Source organism: Episyrphus balteatus, chromosome 1 (assembly GCF_945859705.1).
Source record: "Episyrphus balteatus chromosome 1, idEpiBalt1.1, whole genome shotgun sequence".
NCBI lineage: Eukaryota > Metazoa > Arthropoda > Insecta > Diptera > Syrphidae > Episyrphus > Episyrphus balteatus.
Genome location: NC_079134.1, coordinates 155,497,253 through 155,521,184, shown reverse-complemented (window position 1 = coordinate 155,521,184; position 23,932 = coordinate 155,497,253). Strand labels below are relative to the sequence as shown.

At 31.6% G+C, this 23,932-nt stretch overlaps 2 protein-coding genes across 3 annotated transcripts in view; one reads left to right on the top strand and one right to left on the bottom strand.

Moving 5' to 3' along the window:
* The first annotated feature begins 10,893 nt into the window (after positions 1-10,893).
* LOC129907282 (uncharacterized) lies at positions 10,894-12,058 on the top strand. Of its 2 annotated transcripts, XR_008770996.1 has the most exons (4): positions 10,894-10,978; positions 11,082-11,339; positions 11,389-11,659; positions 11,720-12,058. XR_008770996.1 is itself a non-coding variant. In XM_055983397.1 (3 exons), the coding sequence occupies exons 1-3, from the start codon at positions 11,164-11,166 to the stop codon at positions 11,879-11,881; spliced, it is 609 nt and encodes a 202-aa protein (XP_055839372.1). In that variant the 5' UTR covers positions 11,002-11,163; the 3' UTR covers positions 11,882-11,901. The 2 variants fall into 2 exon arrangements, 1 of the variants encoding a protein (XP_055839372.1); XM_055983397.1 differs by lacking the exon at positions 10,894-10,978 and having other exon boundaries at positions 11,002-11,339; positions 11,720-11,901.
* Positions 12,059-14,831: 2,773 nt separating this feature from the next.
* The window catches only part of LOC129907162 (uncharacterized), a 151,676-nt gene continuing 142,575 nt past the window's right edge, over positions 14,832-23,932 (bottom strand). Inside the window, exons 4-8 of the mRNA XM_055983249.1 lie at positions 23,405-23,570; positions 23,174-23,327; positions 22,959-23,101; positions 19,672-19,888; positions 14,832-17,171 (exon numbers count right to left, since the gene is read on the bottom strand). Of these exons, the coding sequence (XP_055839224.1) occupies positions 15,247-17,171; positions 19,672-19,888; positions 22,959-23,101; positions 23,174-23,327; positions 23,405-23,570 (2,605 nt within the window). The 3' untranslated portion in view covers positions 14,832-15,246. The remainder of the gene's footprint in view (positions 17,172-19,671; positions 19,889-22,958; positions 23,102-23,173; positions 23,328-23,404; positions 23,571-23,932) is intronic.

Genomic DNA, 23,932 nt, shown 5'->3' with positions numbered 1-23,932 from the left:
TAGGGTTCAATGATGCGATTTTGTATTTCCGGTTCTTTTTCATCACCATCTTTGTTGATGGAATGGTTTTAAGTTGAATGATTTTTTTTATTTTCTTTTTGAGTAGCATGTGCGCTATTAAAGAACTTTATGTTATTTTATCGATATGTTTACATAAAGGCTTTTGAGCTCTAGATTGGACATTAGGGGGTAATAACCACAACAACCATGCTCAATTTTATAGTATTTTTATAAAAATAGTCTTTTTAGTTAAAAACTGAAATGGTTTTTGAAGTATTTAATAACAAAATACAAACAGCTCTAATTATGAAAATTAAGAAGTAAATTTGCGGAAGCAGTAATTTAGTCATTTTTGCACATTTTGTCAATCTAAATTTTTTCTTCAGGTATTGGTTTCGTGTCAAAAAAATGTCGAGCATTTCTTCAAAACCATCAAAACGATGATGGAAAAGTCCCAAAAAGTGGGTCTCGTAATTCTGTCCGTCGCGTTTGCCTGTGCGTCCATCTTTATACATTTCCATTGCGTAAACGAGTGGATGGATTTTCTTTAAGTTAGGTATAGCTAATTTTTATGGAATTCTGAAAATAATTTTTTTTTTAAATTTTTTTCAATTTCTTAATACATTGCAATTTTCTCAAAAAAGGCTGTTAAGATTTTGATAAGAGTTTGCACACGTAATATTGAAAGCAACTGCTACAAAACTATATATTTTAAGGTTTTTTCAAAAGAGTAAAACAAATCCAATGACCAAAATATTTCTTCCATGTGTCGGCTCTTATATTTGATATATCAACCAGACTAGTTCTTCAAAATATTTATAGAAACACTTCTTTTAATCCACAAATCAACAAATATAACGGCCATATAGTCCAAGAGCTAGTGGCACATTTGACTAAGGTAACTCTTGTAAGGCTAAAAATTCTTACAATGGTAATTTTTAGCATACTAAGTAAAAAAATCTTGGTCTGGGAGGCCTCAGCGATGCACATCATATATATATTTGACCTTGAAAGTGTAACTTTCAACTTTTTATTCCCAAAACTTGACTTTGAAATCGATTATTTCAAAAAGTATTGATTAAAATAACTTGATTTAAAAATTAAAAAAAAGTGTAATATTCTGCCTTTTGAAAAATGTATCACTTATAACTGAGGTGTTGCCATCGTTTTTAAATATTTTTTTTTTATATTTTGAGTTCTGTTTTCAGAAAATTGCCCCTCCCTCCTAAAAGGGAGGAGATCGACCCCCCTTCCCAATAGTAAAAAATGCTTGTATTAAACTCCTCTACAAGAATCCGTTACTAATTTTCCCCGCCTTAGAAAACCATTTTTGGTTCAGATTTTTATTTTATATAGTTAGTTATTGATATAGTTAGATTGATTTTTAAAAATTCAATCATAAAATAAGGTAAAAAGGGGTAAAATTAGATAGTAAAATAAAAATGTTTTCGAAAGGAAGGTCGTAGAGAGCTTTTTTTTAATCAAAATATAAATTTATTAAAAGAATGGCAAAAGTTTTGAAAAATTTCATAAAAAAATTAAATACTGAGTTACGAACGGTTTTTTTATAAACAATGCAAATGGTAACACTTCAAATTTTTTACAGAAACTTGAATTATAATAATTAAGAGATAATGGAAAAAAATTGGGATCTCTTACGGATTTTGCTATCTAGTTTTCGAAATATTAGTTTTTGAAACACACCTATTTTTTAGGGGTAGTTTTGAGTGCTCTTAATTTTTTTAGGAATCAAGGGGCAAGGTAGTGAACAGCCAAGTTCTCTAGCAACTTTTGCACTACACCCTTATTTAAAGGAAACAACTCAGGCCATTTTCGACCCCCCTCTAACTTCCACACCAAAGATGCCAGAAATTTCAAAATCGCTACATTTGTTGAGCTGCTCAAAACCAAACACCTCGCAAAATTTCAGCCTCCTACGATGAGTAGTTTCTGAGATATAGGCCTTTAAAAATCGCAAAAACCGTAACTGACTCACTGACTCACTGATTCACTGATTCACTGACAGATCATCAAAATTATGGAGAACTTCCCGATATCGTAGAAACTTGAAATTTTACACGGTGATAGGACTTGTGGTGTATACAAAGGAAAAAATCGAAAACTTGAGATTTTCGATGCAGGGGGCGTGGCATCCGCCCATTTCCGCTGAATTTTCATAAAATATTATAGAGCACTTCTGATTATCGTAGAACCTTGAAATTTGGTAGAATGTCGATAGATAAATGTGGATAGATAAATGTCTATATAAATGTCGACAGATAAATGTGGATAGATAAATGTCGATAGATAAATGTCGATAGATAAATGTCGACAGATAAATGTCGATAGATAAATGTGGATAGATAAATGTGGATAGATAAATGTCGATAGATAAATGTGGATAGATAAATGTGGATAGATAAATGTCGACAGATAAATGTCGACAGATAAATGTCGATAGATAAATGTGGATAGATAAATGTGGATAGATAAATGTCGACAGATAAATGTCGACAGATAAATGTCGATAGATAAATGTGGATAGATAAATGTGGATAGATATATGTGGATAGATAAATGTGGATAGATATATGTGGATAGATAAATGTCGACAGATAAATGTCGACAGATAAATGTCGACAGATAAATGTCGATAGATAAATGTGGATAGATAAATGTGGATAGATATATGTGGATAGATAAATGTGGATAGATATATGTGGATAGATAAATGTCGACAGATAAATGTCGACAGATAAATGTCGATAGATAAATGTGGATAGATAAATGTGGATAGATAAATGTCGATAGATAAATGTGGATAGATAAATGTGGATAGATAAATGTCGACAGATAAATGTCGATAGATAAATGTGGATAGATAAATGTGGATAGATATATGTGGATAGATAAATGTGGATAGATATATGTGGATAGATAAATGTGGATAGATATACATATGTGGATAGATAAATGTGGATAGATAAATGTGGATAGATAAATGTCGACAGATAAATGTCGACAGATAAATGTCGATAGATAAATGTGGATAGATAAATGTGGATAGATATATGTGGATAGATAAATGTGGATAGATATATGTGGATAGATAAATGTCGACAGATAAATGTCGACAGATAAATGTCGATAGATAAATGTGGATAGATAAATGTGGATAGATAAATGTCGATAGATAAATGTGGATAGATAAATGTGGATAGATAAATGTCGACAGATAAATGTCGATAGATAAATGTGGATAGATAAATGTGGATAGATATATGTGGATAGATAAATGTGGATAGATATATGTGGATAGATAAATGTGGATAGATAAATGTGGATAGATAAATGTGGATAAAACAATTCAGGGGGCGTGGCATCCGCACTTCTGATTATCGTAGAACCTTGAAATTTGGTAGAATGTCGATAGATAAATGTCGACAGATAAATGTCGATAGATAAATGTGGATAGGTATATGTGGATAGATAAATGTGGATAGATAAATGTCGACAGATAATTGTGGATAGATAAATGTCGACAGATAAATGTCGACAGATAAATGTCGATGGATAAATGTGGATAGATAAATGTGGATAGATAAATGTCGACAGATAAATGTCGATGGATAAATGTCGATAGATAAATGTGGAAAGATAAATGTGGATAGATAAATGTCGATAGATAAATGTGGATAGATAGATAAATGTCGATAGATAAATGTGGATAGATAAATGTCGATAGATAAATGTCGATAGATAAATGTCGATAGATAAATATCTCTAGATAAATGTCCATAGATAAATGTGGATAGATAAATGTGGATAGATAAATGTGGATAGGTATATGTGGATAGATAAATGTCGATAGATAAATGTCGACAGATAAATGTCGACAGGTTAATGTGGATAGATAAATGTCGATAGATAAATGTGGATAGATAAATGTGGATAGATATATGTGGATAGATAAATGTGGATAGATAAATGTGGATAGATAAATGTGGATAGATAAATGTGGATAGATAAATGTCGATAGATAAATGTGGATACCTAAATAAATGTGGATAGATAAATGTGGATAGGTATATGTGGATAGATAAATGTCGACAGATAAATGTCGACAGATAAATGTCGATAGATATATGTGGATAGATAAATGTGGATAGATATACATATGTGGATAGATAAATGTCGATAGATAAATGTGGATAGATAAATGTGGATAGATAAATGTCGACAGATAAATGTCGATAGATAAATGTGGATAGATAAATGTGGATAGATAAATGTCGATAGATAAATGTGGATAGATAAATGTGGATAGATAAATGTCGACAGATAAATGTCGACAGATAAATGTCGATAGATATATGTGGATAGATAAATGTGGATAGATATACATATGTGGATAGATAAATGTCGATAGATAAATGTGGATAGATAAATGTGGATAGATAAATGTCGACAGATAAATGTCGATAGATAAATGTGGATAGATAAATGTGGATAGATAAATGTCGATAGATAAATGTGGATAGATAAATGTGGATAGATAAATGTCGACAGATAAATGTCGATAGATAAATGTGGATAGATAAATGTGGATAGATATATGTGGATAGATAAATGTGGATAGATATATGTGGATAGATAAATGTGGATAGATAAATGTGGATAGATAAATGTGGATAAAACAATTCAGGGGGCGTGGCATCCGCACTTCTGATTATCGTAGAACCTTGAAATTTGGTAGAATGTCGATAGATAAATGTCGACAGATAAATGTCGATAGATAAATGTGGATAGGTATATGTGGATAGATAAATGTGGATAGATAAATGTCGACAGATAATTGTGGATAGATAAATGTCGACAGATAAATGTCGACAGATAAATGTCGACAGATAAATGTCGATGGATAAATGTGGATAGATAAATGTGGATAGATAAATGTCGACAGATAAATGTCGATGGATAAATGTCGATAGATAAATGTGGAAAGATAAATGTGGATAGATAAATGTCGATAGATAAATGTGGATAGATAGATAAATGTCGATAGATAAATGTGGATAGATAAATGTCGATAGATAAATGTCGATAGATAAATGTCGATAGATAAATATCTCTAGATAAATGTCGATAGATAAATGTGGATAGATAAATGTGGATAGATAAATGTGGATAGGTATATGTGGATAGATAAATGTCGATAGATAAATGTCGACAGATAAATGTCGACAGGTTAATGTGGATAGATAAATGTCGATAGATAAATGTGGATAGATAAATGTGGATAGATATATGTGGATAGATAAATGTGGATAGATAAATGTGGATAGATAAATGTGGATAGATAAATGTGGATAGATAAATGTCGATAGATAAATGTGGATACCTAAATAAATGTGGATGGATAAATGTGGATAGATAAATGTGGATAGGTATATGTGGATAGATAAATGTCGACAGATAAATGTCGACAGATAAATGTCGACAGATAAATGTCGATGGATAAATGTGGATAGATAAATGTGGATAGATAAATGTCGACAGATAAATGTCGATGGATAAATGTCGATAGATAAATGTGGAAAGATAAATGTGGATAGATAAATGTCGATAGATAAATGTCGATAGATAAATATCTCTAGATAAATGTCGATAGATAAATGTGGATAGATAAATGTGGATAGATAAATGTGGATAGGTATATGTGGATAGATAAATGTCGATAGATAAATGTCGACAGATAAATGTCGACAGGTTAATGTGGATAGATAAATGTCGATAGATAAATGTGGATAGATAAATGTGGATAGATATATGTGGATAGATAAATGTGGATAGATAAATGTGGATAGATAAATGTGGATAGATAAATGTGGATAGGTATATGTGGATAGATAAATGTCGATAGATAAATGTCGACAGATAAATGTCGACAGGTTAATGTGGATAGATAAATGTCGATAGATAAATGTGGATAGATAAATGTGGATAGATATATGTGGATAGATAAATGTGGATAGATAAATGTGGATAGATAAATGTGGACAGATAAATGTGGATAGATAAATGTCGATAGATAAATGTGGATACCTAAATAAATGTGGATGGATAAATGTGGATAGATAAATGTGGATAGGTATATGTGGATAGATAAATGTCGATAGATAAATGTCTCTAGATAAATGTGGATAGATCAGGGGGCACGGTAGTGCCCAGCCAAGTTCTCTAGCAACTTTGGCACTACACCCTTATTTAAAGGAAACAACTCAGGCCATTTTCGACCCCCCTCTAACTTCCACACCAAAGATGCTAGAAATTTCAAACCCGCATTTGTTGAGCTGCTCAAAACCAAACACCTCGCAAAATTTCAGCCTCCTACGATGAGTATTTTCTGAGGAGATATAGGGCTTTAAAAATCGCAAAAACCGTAACTGACTCACTGATTCACTGACTCACTGACAGATCATCAAAATTATGGAGAACTTCCCGATATCGTAGAAACTTGAAATTTTACACGGTGATAGGACTTGTGGTGTATACAAAGGAAAAAATCGAAAACTTGAGATTTTCAATTCAGGGGGCGTGGCATCCGCCCATTTCCGCTGAATTTTCATAAAATATTATAGAGTGCTTCTGGTTATCGTAGAATCTTGAAATTTGGTAGAATGTTAGAGCTGGTTGTTTATACAAATTAAAAAATTTAAAATTTGAGAATTTCAGCCAGGGGGCGTGGCAACTGCCTATTTCCGGTGAATTTTCATCAAATATTATAGAGCATTTCTAACTTTCGTAGAACATTAAAATTTGGTAGAATGGTAGACCTGGTAGTTTATACAAAAGAAAAAATTTAAAATTTGACAATTTTAGACAAGGGTCGTGGTAACCGCCCATTTTCTCTGAGAAATACCTTGCAAAAAGTAGTGAAATCACAACAAAAACATTACTGTTAAAAAAAGAGCCAAGTTCTCTTATGTTGAAGTTATGCTAGCACAAAAAGTACTGAAATGTAAAAGTGTACCAAGTTCTAAAGCTTAGCTTTAAATTTGTATACATAAAATGTTGATTGTTTACTTGGCAATTTTTCAAATAGCTTTAAAAATCGGTAATTTAAAGAAAAATTATTGTCAAGAGAACAATCAACATTTTATTTATACAAATTTAAAGCCAAGCTTTAGAACTTGGTACACTTTTACATTTCAGTACTTTTTGTGCTAGCATAACTTCAACATAGGAAAACTTGGCTCTTTTTTTTAAAAGTAATGTTTTTGTTGTGATACTATTTATATAAAAACGAAAAATCTCAAACGTACAGAACTTATAGGTGAAATTGGTTAACGTACGTTTGCCATTTCTGTGAATTTCTCAAATGATTTTTTTCTACCGAGAAGCGAGAAAAAATATTTTTGTGCCACAAATTTTGTTTAGCATTTTCAACCGTTTTTTAATCATATATTTTTTTATTTTGATTAAGCAAATAGGTGATTTATAGGAAAATTAGAAAATAAGCAGGGCTATATTCGTCCAAAATGTGTGTCTTATTTTGTTGGCTTCGGTCATGCATGAATAAGGGATATAATTTAAGCTTTCCAGTGACATACAATTTATAGTAGGTTCTAGGTTGTCATACAAAAAAATTGACAAGAGTTTAATGAAAAAAAAAAAATATTTTTTCCGTTGTTTTTTTTTATGATTTCATTCAAAAAATTCCAACTCTTTTCTTAGATGTCGTTCAGATATAACTCTGGTAAATAACTCATTTTCAATTTCACTTTCAAAATAAGAGAGGAGAGTTTTTTCTTTTTTTTTTAACATATAAAAATTTTTAATAAAAATGATTCAGTCGTAACACAAAAAACTCGTAACGAGGAAAAAATGCATTTTTCTTGCAATGGTTTTGAGCAAAATATATTTATTCGAGAAATAACTCGATATTGCTATATGAAAGCTATTCCTTATAGATAAAAAGTTTCTTAAATTTTACGTACCTATGTATGTATATATCCTCAGTACCTTAAAACAGCAGTTCAAGCTTTTAAAGTCAAAATTTTAGAAAAAACGTTTAAAAAACACGTTGATTTCTATTTCAGTAAAGACTGTGGAGTTAAATACGAAGTTTATCGATAAAGTAAACAGCCTCAATTGATTTCTTATTAAATACTGAAAATCATTATGTTCCTATGCCTTCTTGTTTTCCTAGAAAATTGAAAAATAGAAAAACTACTTTCTTTACCAGGCACACTCATTTATTTTGCAAACAATTAATTGAAATAACCTAACTTAAAAAATTTAAACTAAGTGTATAATTTAAGCTTTCGAAAAAAGTATTGTTCATAACTGTTAGTGTTGCCGTTGTTTTTTAATAATGTTTTTTGATTTTAAGTGTTTTTTTTAGAAAATTACCCCTCCCACCTAAACGGGGGAAGATAGACACCCCCTCTCATATTAAAAAATGATTGTATTTAGCCCTTCTACAAAAAACCAGCATTTTAAAGAAAATTTAATCTTCTATCTTTTATATGAGCCCAGATAAGAGACACAACCAAAAAAACTCAAAAAATCGGTTTTATAAAATTTTTTTTTATGTTTATTTTGACTGTTTTGGTGTGATATTTTTTTTATCAATTTAAAAAAAAAACATTATTGTTATAAATTTAATTCTCTACAAAATGTGTTAAGTGCAATATCTCAAAATTTTGCTTTGTTTACGACATATATTGAAAAAACCAAAAAGGGGTCTTTTGCACCCCTTCAGTTTCCACCCTCTCATTTAATAGCACTCCGCGGTTTTATCTTCTTTTATAACCCATTGAACGATTACTGCAATAAAAACCCGTGAACGTCTTACTTCCTTTCTGAAAGACATAATCAATAGCCTATTAATATATGTGTTTGAAATTAACTTCTAATGTGCGGTTGAAATTTGATTAAATTCAAATATTTATAAAAATCTTCACTACGAATCATTAATTTATTTCCGTTTACATTTTGATTTACCACAAAATTTAACCCCTTTCTAAATTACTTCTCAAATTTCACACTAAATAACTGATTTGAATTTTTGAAATATGATCAATAAAAGAAACCCTATGCCTTTAATTTTCTATCTTAATGCCTTTCAAAAGGAGATGTATCGTTTTTCAATAAAAACCAATCTTTACCCCCAAAAACACATTAAATAAGATACCCGAAACTTTATCTTCTTCAAAATACACTGTTTTTTGTGTGTTTCTTCTGATAAGCTTTAGCCCACTAAACGATTGAAAACATCTCGCACCTGTCATAAATATAAATTTTGTTTAGCCAAAATCTGCCATCATCCCATAAACCTATAAACCCATTAGGGCCCATAAAAACCAAAATTCTCTTCTTATACTCATGCTGTGTGTGTGTGTGCATACCTTAAAGGCAAAAAGCTAACAGAACGTAACCAAAAAAAAAATCAAAAAAATCTTTTTATGTAAATTTTTCCTGTAACTGAAAATCCATACATCAACTAAAAGGCAGTCAGCTTCTGTAAATATATTCTCCAAACGTAACCAAAAAATCAACCTCTTCCTTTTCCCCCACCAAAAAAAAAAAAAAAACCTACCTATTCTTTTAAGCCGCTGAGACACTGCAATAACAAATCCCAACACCGCACTCTGACTGAACTTTTTTGTATTGAATAACGATAGGAACAAAAGAGGGCTCTTTCACGTCGTCGTCGTCGTCGACATCGTCGTTCCATGATCTCCACCGCACATATAACAAGGAACAGGACACATAAATCCAACCAACAACGAACGCTGCTCTGCGAATCAATGTGTAGTGAGGCAAAAAAACTGGCCTATTTCTGGGAACACATACTTCACAGCGAACTGGGCCTAAACCATCACCCCCTCCTCCCCCTTCCCCCCCTCTAAAACCCCATTTGAACTCGATTACACGACAATGCCCTTCGTTCCGTTGTTGTTCGTTTGTTCATTCAATACTTCCTAAAAGGAGGTGGAAGGTGGTTCAAACGAAACGCTGAAGTTTCGATGCCCCCCCCCCCCCTCCCCCCCCCCCCTCTCATGTTTTCAGTGAGTTTCACAAGTTGTGCCATTCAGGCAAGAGAGGATGTAAAATACTTTTTTTTACGGATTTTTTTGTACGTCCTTTTTTTTCTCTCTAAAGTTCCGGAGACCTATTCGCAAAAATATATTTTCGAATTCTTGAAGCCTTCAAGGGCCTAACACCCACACACGACAAAAAGCCCCTTAGGATAGAACTTTCTCTACTTGCACCTTTGTTATAGGCTATATGAGTATGGATTTCCTTTCTTCTGTGTGGATAGCTATAAAACTTGGAACAATGTTAGGTGTATGAGACCCCCCGTCCTGAAGTCGTAGTCGCAGTTGTCGTTTGTTGAAGACGTATTTTGTACGGAAGGGGTATAGTGGCCAGAAATTTTTATTGAGTTCCGCTCTATTGATGGCGCACAGCAGCATTGCCTACTCCAATAAATTCCTATTGTCTGTGCGTATTCATTCGAAGGTTTTCAATTGAGTTGGTGCTGGATGGGTGTTTTGGTAACTTTTTTTTTGTGGGGGGGGGGGGGAGAAGGAAGAGAAGGATACAACAGGATTTATAGAAGCTATCACCGGAATTGAAAAGGACGTGCAGTCGTTCTTATCAGCGGCAGAATACAAGGAGATGATTTATTGGAAATACTTTATGAAAGTTTTTTTTTTTCTGCCTTTTTTTTTAGACTTTTTTTTACAACCAACGTTTAGAAAAGTCGAAATTGGGAGGTTTGATGGGGTATAAACTAATATGGAGAAAGCCTTCTTTTAGCTTCGGGGGCAGAGAATATGGTTGAATAAATTTTGTTTTGCGAGTTAAGGAGGCAAGGCTTGTTATAGCTTTTTGTTATTCAAGGTAGCATAAATGGCGGTGGTCTTGAGAAATTTTACAGCTTTAAAAAAGGTTTCACGTTAAAGAGGTAAAAATTAACCAACAAAATCACAGTAACTTTGACCTGAAGTGATAAAAAAAAAAAATTGAAATCACTTTAAAATGACAACGAAAATTTTTATTTTTAATAGATTCTTGTCAAAAAGTGTCTAAATTGTCAAGAACGGTATTCGAAAATCAGTTTTCCAAGGTCAAAAACACCAGTTTTGAACCATGAGTAATGCAATCAGTCAAAGTCTTCCCTTTGCTCGACAGAGTTCTCAACAACGAAGAAGTCCAGGCTTTATACTTTTTCAAAGACAGCGGCAATATTTTATCACAAGAGTTTATCTTCTGGCAATAGTTTTTGTAGGATTGACAGTTCTTCAATGGATTTCTATTCTGTCAAAGTGAGTACCAAAACTTGTGCAACTTTCTCAAAAACTCTGTTTTTTTTAGTCCAGAAGTTGTGGATTTCTTCAGAGACAAATACTATATCTCATTGATGTCAGGAGTATCAGCTTTATTGCTTTTTACATCTTTTGCAATTGTTTTCGAAATACGATACATGGAACCGTATAATTGGATTGTTGCCTATTTAATAGTTGAACTTGAGACTTTGGCGCTAGTTCGTGCGCCTTTGGATTCGGATTTGAAGAATTTTGGAATTTGTTTTCTTGCTACTATTCTTATCAATGGTGTATTTAGATTTATTGGCGTTCTAATTCCAGTAAGGTTTTTGGTAATTTCAATTTTTCATATTTTTGAAAATGGCATTTTTCAATTTTAGTGGGACTTAACTCAGGAAATAATAACCTTAATGGTTGTCAGTTTAATTTTCTATGTTGCTGCATCAATTATTTTAATTTTACTTATTTTGACGGAGTTGTACTATCTTAGGTTATTTCTGTTGATTGGAACAATAATTTTGTTAATAGTGGTAAGTTGTTGATGAATAACATTTTGACATAACTGACTGTTAATTTTTTGTTAAAGTATATAATGTATGTGTCGCAGTTGGTAAAAGGAGACAGAGCTGGATCTTTAAGATGGAATGATTTTATTTTGGCAGCTTTGATGGTGTATTTTAATTTTATGTTAATATTTAGTTCAATATTGCATTTATGGAATGAATATTTTTACTAAGTCAAGATTAAAAAATTGTGTTTTATTCAACTCTTGGAATTCATTTGAGAAAAAAAATCACTCAAGTCGGCGACTCAAGTCGAAGACTAAAGACGAAGACTGGCGACTAAAGTCGGCGACTAAAGTCGACGACAAAAGTCGAAGACTAAAGTCGAAGACAAAAGTCGACAACAAAAGTCGAAGACTAAAGTCGACGACAAAAGTCGACGACAAAAGTCGACGACAAAAGTCGACGACAAAAGTCGGCGACAAAAGTCGACGACAAAAGTCGACGACTAAAGTCGACGACTAAAGTCGATGTCTAAAGTCGACGATAAAAGTCGACGACAAAAGTCGACGACAAAAATCGACGACTAAAGTCGATGACAAAAGTCGACGACAAAAGTCGACTTTTATCGTCGACTTTTGTCATCGACTTTTATCGTCGACTTTTGTCGTCGACTTTTGTCGTCAACTTTTATCGTCGACTTTTATCTTTTGTCGTCGACTTTTATCGTCGACTTTTATCGTCGACTTTTGTCTTCGACTTTTGTCATCGACTTATATCGTCGACTTTTATCGTCGACTTTTATCGTCGACTTTTGTCGTCGACTTTTGTCGTCGACTTTTGTCGTCGACTTTTGTCGTCGACTTTTGCCGTCGACTTTTGTCGTCGACTTTTGTCGTCGACTTTTGTCGTCGACTTTTGTCGTCGACTTGTTTCGTCGACTTTTATCGTCGACTTTTATCGTCGACTTTTATCGTCGACTTTTGTCGTCGACTTTTATCGTCGACTTTTGTCGTCGACTTTTATCGTCGACTTTTATCGTCGACTTTTGTCGTATTGTAAACCACCTCAATACCAACCTGTATAACAAAAATCAGCCTGTTACGAAATTTTTCCTTTCCTTAGCTTTTTTTTGTCTATTTTTCCTGGGCTATAAATTTTTGTCATTAGATTACCTACTCAAAAAAAAAGTTTGTTCAATATAACTTTATTGTATGTTGGTTTTTGTTATGAATAAAAGCGAAGGATATAACCTTACTTTTTAACATGGTGCATGTACAAACTATTTTGAGTTCAGTGTTTTCCAAACTGTTTTATGGTAACTGTATGATAATAAATAAAATAGTTTTAATTCACAGAAAGAAATCAATATAAGAAAATGGTTTGTATCTTTGATAACCATAATAATATCAGAAGTGAGTGTGACCAGCATTATTTATCTATTATAAATTTCAAAACGAATACTTTAACATGGTAATGCGGTAATCCCACAAAATATAACAAAATTCTGTTCATAATTGGATCCTTATTTCAATTACTGACACATTTGTGTTAAATTTTTTTTTAATCAAAATGTGATGGGATATTATGCATGTTTGTTCACACTGGCATCAGCTCATAATTTGAAAAATGGCATATCGTTGGAAGCGATTTGCTTGTTAGACTATGTGGCATTGCAAGGTATTTATTTTGATAGGCAAGTGGGAATGAGCGTCTGTTCGTCCGTGCGCCAATCTGTAAATTAATATTGGGCCTAAGTGGATGGATCCGTTTGGTTCAGACTTGGTACGTTTTCGAGATATTGCAATATTCTCGAAAATGACTCCAACGATTTCGATTAAATTTGGTTTACGTAATGATTCTACTATAGGAAAACTGCGTTTTTAGTTTTTCTAAAAAAAAATTAGGTATGCAGTATAATTTGCATTTTTAGAAAAAAAAAATTCAAAAATCTTTAGTGCCCTTTTAAAAAAAAAAAATAGTTTTATGTAAAAAAAAAAATACAAATAAATTAGATAATGAAAAATTGTAGAAAATTATAATAAGCACGTAATTTAAACTAAAAATTCAAAATTTTTTTAAAAATCCAAAAATTACTTTTTTTAAAAAATTTTGTTAAAATTTAAATAGTAGGTAATTTGGAAAATTCATGCATAGTTCGAAATTTAAAAAACGGTTCTCTGAGAGGTACAGTTAATAACGATTTTCGAACAAAAAAAAAACTTATTTCATGGGGAGATAGACCTAGTCTAAAAACTAATATTTGAATTTTTATCAAAATCGTAGGAGCCGTTTTAGAGAAAATTAATTTTTTCCAGGAAAGGTAACGTTATTTTTGGTAAAAAAAATTAATTCCAAAAAACCTTCTGTAAAAGACCCAAAAACTAATACATACCAATTTTTTCCTAACCTTAGAGCCGTTATTGACAAAAATCAATTTTTCGAATATGGCGATATGCAGGTATCTATCGTTAGTTTTGGTTATAAAAATAAAAATTCAATTTCACTTCGTAATGTCATGTCAAAATTGTTATCTCAAGGCTGATTTTTTTTAGAAAGCTTTCACTTGCCCTAAACAGTAATCACCACACGTAAACCCTTTAGAAAAGTATTTTCGTTGTAGACAAGTGATATTTCGAAGCCTAAAATCAAGTCGTGTCATCCAAATTGAAGAATTGAAGAATTTTTGAAAGTCAAGAGTTCCTAAGGCTTTCCTGAGAACTCTTTATTTGTTTGTATTTTATTTTTTATGAAGATCCTTTTCAGTTTTTTTTTTTTTCAACTTTGAAGAGTTTACGAAAATCACATGAGTTCCAATTTTAAGTATTATTCCTTGCAACTTTTGAAAGAGATAGCACATTTAAAATTAAAAACACTTAAAAATGTTTATTTTTATTGAAAACATTTATTTATAATAACATTATTGCAATAAAATTGTACACAATTTAAAAACTAAAAATACACTATAATTATAAAATAAAATATTATAAAAGATCCATGATAAAAACTGCCCTAAAAAAGTTTAACAAGATCGCATATAACTTACATTTCTACAAAAAATTGAATTAATATTTCTTTTTATTAACAATCCAAGAAAAATTTACAAAAAAAAATTACAAATTCTAGTAGATTGGACTAAAGCTTTCTCATTTAAACAGTACCTTGAAAAAGTTCACATAAACATGTGTGCAATTTTTGTTTTATTAAAATTATTAAATATTTTATTATATTTATTATTTTTATATAAATTATTACAAGAAAAATAATATTGTACAAGCAATTTAACACTATAAAAGTTTATATAATATGTAAAATGTACCCTAAATAACTAATATGGCTTAGGCTCTAAGTCTATATAAGTAAAATCGTCGGTTTTTTTTTCATATTTTTTTGAAATTTTTTCTTTATTGCTGATTTTCCCGGCTAAAATTCTCAATCTGTTTCATAACCCAACTTCTTGAAGCTGAACTAGACATATGCGCAGGTCCCACAATTACAGCAGGGTTTGAAATGCCAAAGGGCTTTCGTGGTGGAGGCAGTGGTGGAGGACTATCATTGGCTTGCATATCGCCGTATTCATGACGTTTTTCATTGTCATCGCTATAAATCGCTGAATCACGAAAGTCTTTCTCAAGACCAGAAGCTGCCATTTTGTCTAAATATTCCAGGTTTATTGGGAGATCTCGTTTTTTCTTGCAGAAATCAAAAACACTATCGCTGGATGAAGTGAGGGAGAATACCGAATCGCCTTTGATGTTAAGTGACACCACAGAATTGTTCACCGAACCGTTTGCAAAAAGGGTTCTTGGATCAGCATAATCGACGTTAGCTATTCGCTCACCCACTGCTTCGCTGCCTTGTCGATGGAGATAGCTTTGCCGACACATATCGGTGACGTCAGAAACTCGCCTCTCCGGAGGCTTGTTGAACTTTCCAAAACTTAGCGACACCGATTCGACGCTCTTTCTAACTCGTGGGATCAGCGAATTTTCAGAGCCCGATACGTTTTCAGATTTAGAACTGCTCAGCAGTCTTTTAACCAAATTCTTTGTTACTGGACGAGCATATATAACTTCGGATTGGGAAATACTCGAAATTTTGGGTGAAGTTGGAGCTGATGGACAAGCTTCTTTAGTTGGTATTGTTTCGTAATTGATCTTCGAATCGCTGCTTCGAAGCTGAGGACCACTAGAAAAACCCCCACCGACTAAATCATCACCGATTTTTTGTAGGTTCCCTGAAGCTGAATAGACCAAAGTGACATAATCTGATTCAGGTCGGTTGGTTGGACTGGATTTCTTCTCCCGAGGCTTGTAATACTGTTGAGACTTGGACCGGTTGAGTATCGGTGAAAATTTATACGGTACATGAACGTTTCTTAGAAGTGATTCGTAGATAGGTTCTGATGACTCTGTGGGTTCTTCGACTTCTAGAGGCGGAGGAGACTTTGAGGGAGGTCGTGGAGGAAGTTCTTCAGGACTAGCCAAAGGTTCTGGACTGTTTAAAGTCGAACCGTTTTCAAGAGATTTCTTCTTTTGAGGCTTTTTGTAGATTCTATCGAAATCTTTGTTATTCTTCAACAAGTCGAGGATTATTTGGGCATCTTCTTTTGTAGAAACTTCAGGTGGGACCTCTTCTTTTTCAACTTCTTCTTCATCGTCTTTATTTGATATCTCTTCAGGAATGGCTTCTTCAGCTTTTTCGATTTCACTAAGATTCTCCGTGGACTCTGTGATTCTCAAGACCGTTTCTTCGAATTCATTCAGATCCATATAAAACGTAGAAGTCTCTTTCTTCGAACGATTTTTCTTCAAAGTGGCAATTCTCTTAGGTATAGTCTTGGTATTGTACATTTTAACTTCCACCGATTTGGTCGACTTAGACTTGCGGCTATCTAAATTTTCTTTGATGGACATTCGATCATCATCGATTTCGGGTGACAAAACACTCATTCGTGGCACAGACTTGCTTCGTTCTTTATTGAATTTACTCAAAGCCGGATTAATGGTGGACGATTTTTGGCTAGGACAGTCACAGTCAGGAGCATTCGAACAATGGCATTCATCATTATTAGTTGATGAGGCAGTTCTTGGTAAAGTTGCCATCATATTATCATCCATGCTATGATTTTTGGACAATGTACGATGTTCAAGGACAGATTTTTTATCATTGAAACCTTCAAATGATGTTGAATTGGTGACAGAAGTTTTACGTTTGATTTTTGAACGATTACGAATCTCACTGCGACGACATTCATTTCGGCGTTCAAGATAAATCGGCTTAGAGTTGTTGAGAGACCATTTCCATTTGTTGGTGTCAGGGGTTCGATCTGGAATTAAACGAAAAATATATGTTTTATTAGTGAAAAAAAATTATGAAAATTGGTTAAAAAGTGCGAATCACGAACGAAATGTGTGGCATTTTAGACAAAACAAAAAATGGTGATGGTGCTGAAAAAAGTGTTAAACATAAATTGGAAAAATGTTCTTATGATTAAGTTAAAGCAATGGATAAGAGTTTTGAAATTCTCAACTTACGTTTAAAATGCACATTATGGGAGCAAAAGTTAACTTACTTGTTATTTTTTAAACAGAAGTTTAACCAAATATGAAAAATGAAGGCTTAGAAATACATAAAAGCAAAGCAAAGATTAATTTATTAGCTGGTATAAGTTGATAAGACATCGTGTTAAGAAAAGTTTTCTAACTTAATTTCTAGCTGCCCTTTACGTGGTTTTAATAAATCTGTTACAAAGCGTTACACTTAGCGTTACAATCCCCCTTATCAGAGTGTATAATAAAACATAACGATCTTAAGTGTGTAGTTCAAACAACTGTAGTTACTAAGCTTCCAATAATCACTTTACCCCTTAAAAGCATTTAATGAAGCAATTAAATGTAACGCATTATTATATTGATAAGTCGTTAGATCCAGAGTGTATGACAAAACGTAACAATTCATCGAGTCAAAGTTTCCCGACCAAAGAACCGATTTTTTACTATTGAAACTATCAAGTTGTCTTTTAAATGCAATTTATTAAGTTGTAACGCAGCGTTAGGAGAATTTAAATCTGTTTTTCATTCATATTTATCTTCTGATTATTATAATTCACATTATTTTATTTTTCCTTAAATAAGCTTAGTAAAAGCAAGAATTGGTTTGCCCCTTAAATGGGTTTATTGAAGCTGTAACGAATCTTAAACGCAGCGTTACGCTCCTAATTCCAATAGTGTAAAAAAAAAATGTGTAACTGATTTTGTAGCTGAAACGAACTGTTACATTTTGCATTCTAATAGTGCCTGATTATGCTACTTAGCTAATATCAAGTTGTCTTTTAAATGCACTTTATTAAGTTGTAACGCAGCGTTACTCTGCAAAAGTCTTCCATTAGAAGGCGTTAGGAGAATTTAAATGTGTTTTTCAATCATTTTTATCTTCTGTTTATTATAATTCACACTATTTTATTTTTCCTAAAATAAGCTAAGTAAAAGCAAGAATTGGTAAGCCCCTTAAATGGATTTATTGAAGCTGTAACGAAGCTAAAACGAAGCGTACGCTTCTCATTCCAATAGTGTTGGAAAAAAATTGTGTAACTGATTTTCTAGCTGTAACGAACTGTTACATTTTGCGTTCTAATAGTGCCTGATTCTCCTACTTAGCTGTAACGAAGCTATTATCAAGTTGTCTTTTAAATGCACTTTATTAAGTTGTAACGCAGCGTTACTCTGAAGACGTTAGGAGAATTTAAATGTGTTTTTCATTCATTTTTATCTTCTGATTATTATAATTCACACTATTTTATTTTTCCTTAAAAAAGCTAGGTAAAAGCAAGAATTGGTTTGCCCCTCAAATGGATTTATTGAAGCTGTAACGAAGCTAAAATGAAGCGTTATGCTCCTCATTCCAATAGTCCCTAAGACTTCGTGTTAAAAAAAAAAATGTGTAACTGATTTTCAAGCTGTAACTTGCACTTTGCATTCTAATAGAGCCTAATCATACTATAGTTTTTCCCGGTTTATCTTAAAGTTCAAGCTAGGATAGATGTTTGAGAAAAATGGATTTTCCTAAAAATTTACTCTCAATAAAAATTTCTTGATAAATTTCTGCATTCAAAGAGCGATAGTAAATATGAACAATAAATAAATAATATAAAAATAATGGAAGAGAAAAAGCAGTAAAAGTTCGAATCATGGTCCTTAAATAGTTGAAAAAAAAAACATGCTGACAAGTTAAAATATTTGTCGTAAAAAGAAGCTTTGAAGCCAAGACCCAATTTTAAGCAAAAGCATATAATGCTCCTTTTATTTGGTTTCCATAAAAAAATAAATTCCCATACTTACATAAAATTTACATCTGCGCGTTAAAATGTCTTAAATTAAAAACACTTATGATTTAGAATAATAAGTAGGTAGAGGTAGAGGTACTGCATAATTTATTATAGGTAATAGCAGACAAAAAATGACTCGTGTGGACCATCTACAAAACTGTTATTTGAAAATATTATAAATTTATTTTATTTTTATATTTTCTATTAGATACAATAATTTTTAAGGTTTTGCCAATAATTTGTTAAGTAGACCACCACAAATTAATAAACAAAAAATTACCAACAGTGAAGAAAAACAAAATATTTTAAATTGTTAGTTTACATAAAATTAAGATTTTTCTGTTTTTTTCAATAATTTTTTTAAACATTTGAATTTTCTTAAATTTCAGTAAATTAGCTATGTATTTTTTTTTATTAAAAAATAGAAAAATCTTTAACTTAGTTTAAAGCAAATATAACTTAGTGTTGAATCTTAAAAAAAAAATAACAATTTGATATTTACCTTCCTCATCACCCAACTTGTAGACAAGTTCTCTAGCTCGATTTGGTATATTATTGAATTTCTCGAGCATAACACTCTTGATATCTTGAGCCCATACTCGTTTTTGTTCACGATTTCTAGCTGTCAATTTGATTTGACTACGTGGATCATCATAGGGAATGACGTAGAAACTTGTTGGCTCACCAGGCAAATGTTCATTTAGCATCAAGTTGTTTTGCTGAAAATTTTAAAATATACAAAAACTAGTAAATATTTTAAGAACAGTAAAATTTTTGAAAACAAATTGACAGAACTGCTAATGTTAAAAAATTACACAATATGGATAAAAACCTAAATTTCATAAACTCAAGAACTTCAAAAAATACTTTTCTTTCACATTTAGTACATTCACAGTGAGCCTGAACAAGTTTAAGGTTGACCTAAAATGAGGACTAAAACTAAAGATGAGGCTTTGTTCCTGAAGGCCTCAGCAATAATAATCCGTTTTTCCCAAAATCGGATTAGCTTCCTTTTTCGAGATACCTCCCGTAAACCTGTTTTTATCGAAAAAAATTCATATCAACGCAAGGCTCGAGTACTCGATAACTTAGGCGCCGAGAATTGAAAAAGGTTTTTAGTAGAGGTATTCAATACAATCATTTTTGGTTTTGGGAGGGAGGGTCTATGTCCCCCCTCTTAGGCGGGAGGGGCAGTTTTCTAAAAAATAAAACAAAAAATTATTAAAAAAAACAATGGCAACACTTACAGTTATGAATGATACCTTTTTCAAAAGCTAGAATTGAACACTTAATTAAAGTTTTTAGACCAAGGTATTTTAAACAGTTGTTTTCGAAATAATCGATTTCAAAGTCAACAATTGTGAAAAAGAAGTTTAAAAAAATACATTGAATACTATTTTTGTCAAGACTTAGGGTTTCATTACGGGATAAATTCAGAAAGTAAACTACCTCAATAATATCCTTATCAAATACTGAAAACCACATGTTTCTATGCCTTCTAGTTTTTGAGAAAATTGAAAAATAGGAAAACTACTTTCTTTATCTTAATTTTATTTTCTTGGCTATTTTGCTTTGCCAATATCAAAAATCAAATATTAAAAAGTACTGTGCTTAATCTACTTCGATTCCATGAATTTGTTTTATTTCCATTTAAAAATGGATCTTAAAAATAAAATTTCTTAGTACCAGTGTGGTACCAGAACGCTCATTAGTGAGCCTGATAAAGAAAGTAGTTTTCCTATTTTTCAATTTTCTCAAAAACTAGAAGGCATAGAAACATGTGGTTTTCAGTATTTGATAAGGAATTTATTGAGGTAGTTTACTTTATCAATTTATCCCGTAATGAAACCCAAAGTCTTGACAAAAATAGTATTCAATGTATTTTTTTAAACTTCTTTTTCACAATTGTTGAATTTGAAATTGATTATTTCGAAAACAACTGTTTAAAATAACTTGGTTTAAAAACTATAGTTAAGTGTACAATTCTAGCTTTTGAAAAAGGTATCATTCATAACTGTTGGTGTTGCCATTGTTTTTTAATAATTTTTTATTTGATTTTTTAGAAAATTGCCCCTCCCGCCTAAAGGGGGGGATATAGACCCTCCCTCCCAAAACAAAAAAAGATTGTATTGAATACCTCTACTAAAAACCGTTTTAAATTGTCGGCGCCTAAGTTATCGTACTCGAGCCTTGAGTTGATATGAATTTTTCTCGAAAAAAACACGTTTACGGGGGGTATCTCAAAAAAGGAAGCTAATCCGATTTTGGGAAAAACGGATTATTATTGCTGAGGCCTTCAGGAACAATGCCTCATCTTTAGTTTTTGTCGTCATTTTAGGTCAACCTTAAACTTGTTCAGGCTCACTGTGCATTGTCAATGTTAGATATATTTGAACTACAACTTCTTTAAATATTATAGGTGTAATTGAAATCCAACGAGGTAATTTTTATGAAAATCGGTCCAAAATTACAACCCACTCACGCATTCACTTATTATTTCACAGCTTCTTTACTAAGTGTTTAATTCCAAAAAATATAAGCATACAAGTTTTTTCTTGGAATTATCTTTCACGTAAAAGCCTAAAAATATTTAATATATTTTCTTTTGGTGTAATTTAAACAAAAAAAACATATGTTTCAAAAAACTCTAAAAATCCAAATTTCTTCGATTTCTTCCTATATTTTGAGTGAGCCAAAGATATTAATTCAAATAAAAATTGTAAACGCAGGATTTAATTTTGATAAGCAATGCAACTTTTAAAAGCTATTACATTTGAAAATTCCATACTTTTGCATTTTGACCCTATTGTGCAGTTTGCATTGAAAGATTTAAAACTAGAATATTTACTGTATTTTTAAGTTCAGGATTCATAAGAAAATTGAGATGACAGTCAAACATTACATTAGAATGTGAATTCGAAAATAGTGGCCCTAAAATAATCATATCTGTCATATCTATGTATTGTAAATGTACCTACATATTTTGGAAACGTTTGAATTTCTCAAAAACAGGTTTTATATATTTTTTTTTTTTTCCAAAAACGTTGCTTATTGTACCTCCCATAGAAAAGTTGTTCAAATATCTGACTACTTCCTAAATGACTGGATCAATTTTTACAATTTTTTTATTAAAACGCCTCAATATAAATCAAAATCTCCATTTTCAAAAATTGTATTTTGTTGAAAGGTAAAATTTTTGAGAACGGGACAGTTGATTTTTTTTATTTTAGCTTTTGAGGTTAATTAATGAAAAAATTAATAAGTACTACAAAATGGCAAACCAACTATGTATTTTTATTTTATTTTTTCAAAAAATTATTCATAAAAAAAAAACGACTCTTAGAGCAAGTTCGTTTTACCCGACGGCGACGTACATTTTATATTTAAATGCATTTTTTAATGATATTTTTCTGTTCTGATTGTTACTTTTAATCCACTCCTGTTATAGGTATTGGATTTGATTTTTTTTTTTAAATTCTCAATTCACATCAACAAATTTAAATATAGTAATTTAATGCCATCCATGATGATTTTAAGACATTTTCAATTTTTCGAAAACGACCGCAATGTAGTTCTAACCGTTATTAAAGCTTTTAAGACAAATTTAAAAAAATATTCAAATCCTAGGGAATGTATGCAAAATTTAAAGTATGTGGTGTAAAAAGTACCAAAAATGAATTTATGTTTTTACTTATGATTAAGGACTTCTTAAACTATTTAAAGTTTACTGTTTTTAAACTTAGGATCACTCTTATACAAATTTGTTTTGGGAATTCAATTAAAACTCACTTGAATTAATCTCTTAAATTGAAGTCTTCCATCTTCTTTCGGCTTCGTTATAATCAACATTGTACCAAATAGAAAAACTCTCCTTGGCTTACTATGTTCCATTAAAATACCCTCTTGTCGTAATTCACCAAGTACAGTAAGTTCTATTAAAATAAGAAAAAAATCCAGTTAAAACAAACATTCCACAATTTATCCAACAAAATCCCATCTCTTACTTGGTCCCATCCATCCATCCAATATACCCGACAGTTCCTTAACACGGCTCTTCTGTTCTAATTTCCATTTAACTTGATCAATATTTGCAGCAACTTCTTGCATGATCTCATGTGCTCTAGCAACATCCTTGACATCACAATGTTTACGTAAATTCTATAAGAAAAATTTTAAATAACGAAGGTAAGATAGATTGAAGTGAAAAGATGCATGAATAAACAAAAAAAACTTACATCGAGCAAAAGATGATACCTCAAGATTCGTTGAACTGGCTTTAATAAATGTGAGCCCAATGGCAATGTATGATGGAGCATTTTTTGTGTTGATGTTAATAGTGCATTGGTATGGGATTCCTGGAGGAGACTTGTTAGAAGTGATATTGCCTCTGGGTAGCTGGTGCTGATGAATAAAAAAAAAAAAAGATAGAAAAAACGTAGAATTCAAGAATTTTATTTCTAAAATATAATCAGTTTGAATAAAATTATCTTCTGGTCCTGAAAAAGGAAGCTTGTGTTTTAACTGACTTGACTATTTCAGTAGTCTTTTATACTTATGTTATTCCTTTTTCAAGAATCTTCGTAAACTTTCTCGCAGAGCTCCGTGAAGCCAGAACTGCGAACTCAAAATTTCTGAACCAAACCTGTCTAATTTATTTGCCCACCTTTTGTCCACCCGAAATTTTCGATTATTCACCCTTCAAAAAAAAAATTTAGAGCAAATTCTTATCTTTTTTTTGTATAGGAAAAATCGTCTAAAACGCT

Bases quoted from the DNA above. Each gene is read 5' to 3' on its own strand.
- LOC129907282 (XM_055983397.1), top strand. From the start codon at position 11,164: ATGAGTAATGCAATCAGTCAAAGTCTTCCCTTTGCTCGACAGAGTTCT. The intron at 11,340-11,388 runs GTGAGTACCAAA...TGTTTTTTTTAG, and splicing joins TGGATTTCTATTCTGTCAAA to TCCAGAAGTTGTGGATTTCT. The intron at 11,660-11,719 runs GTAAGGTTTTTG...TTTCAATTTTAG, and splicing joins TTATTGGCGTTCTAATTCCA to TGGGACTTAACTCAGGAAAT.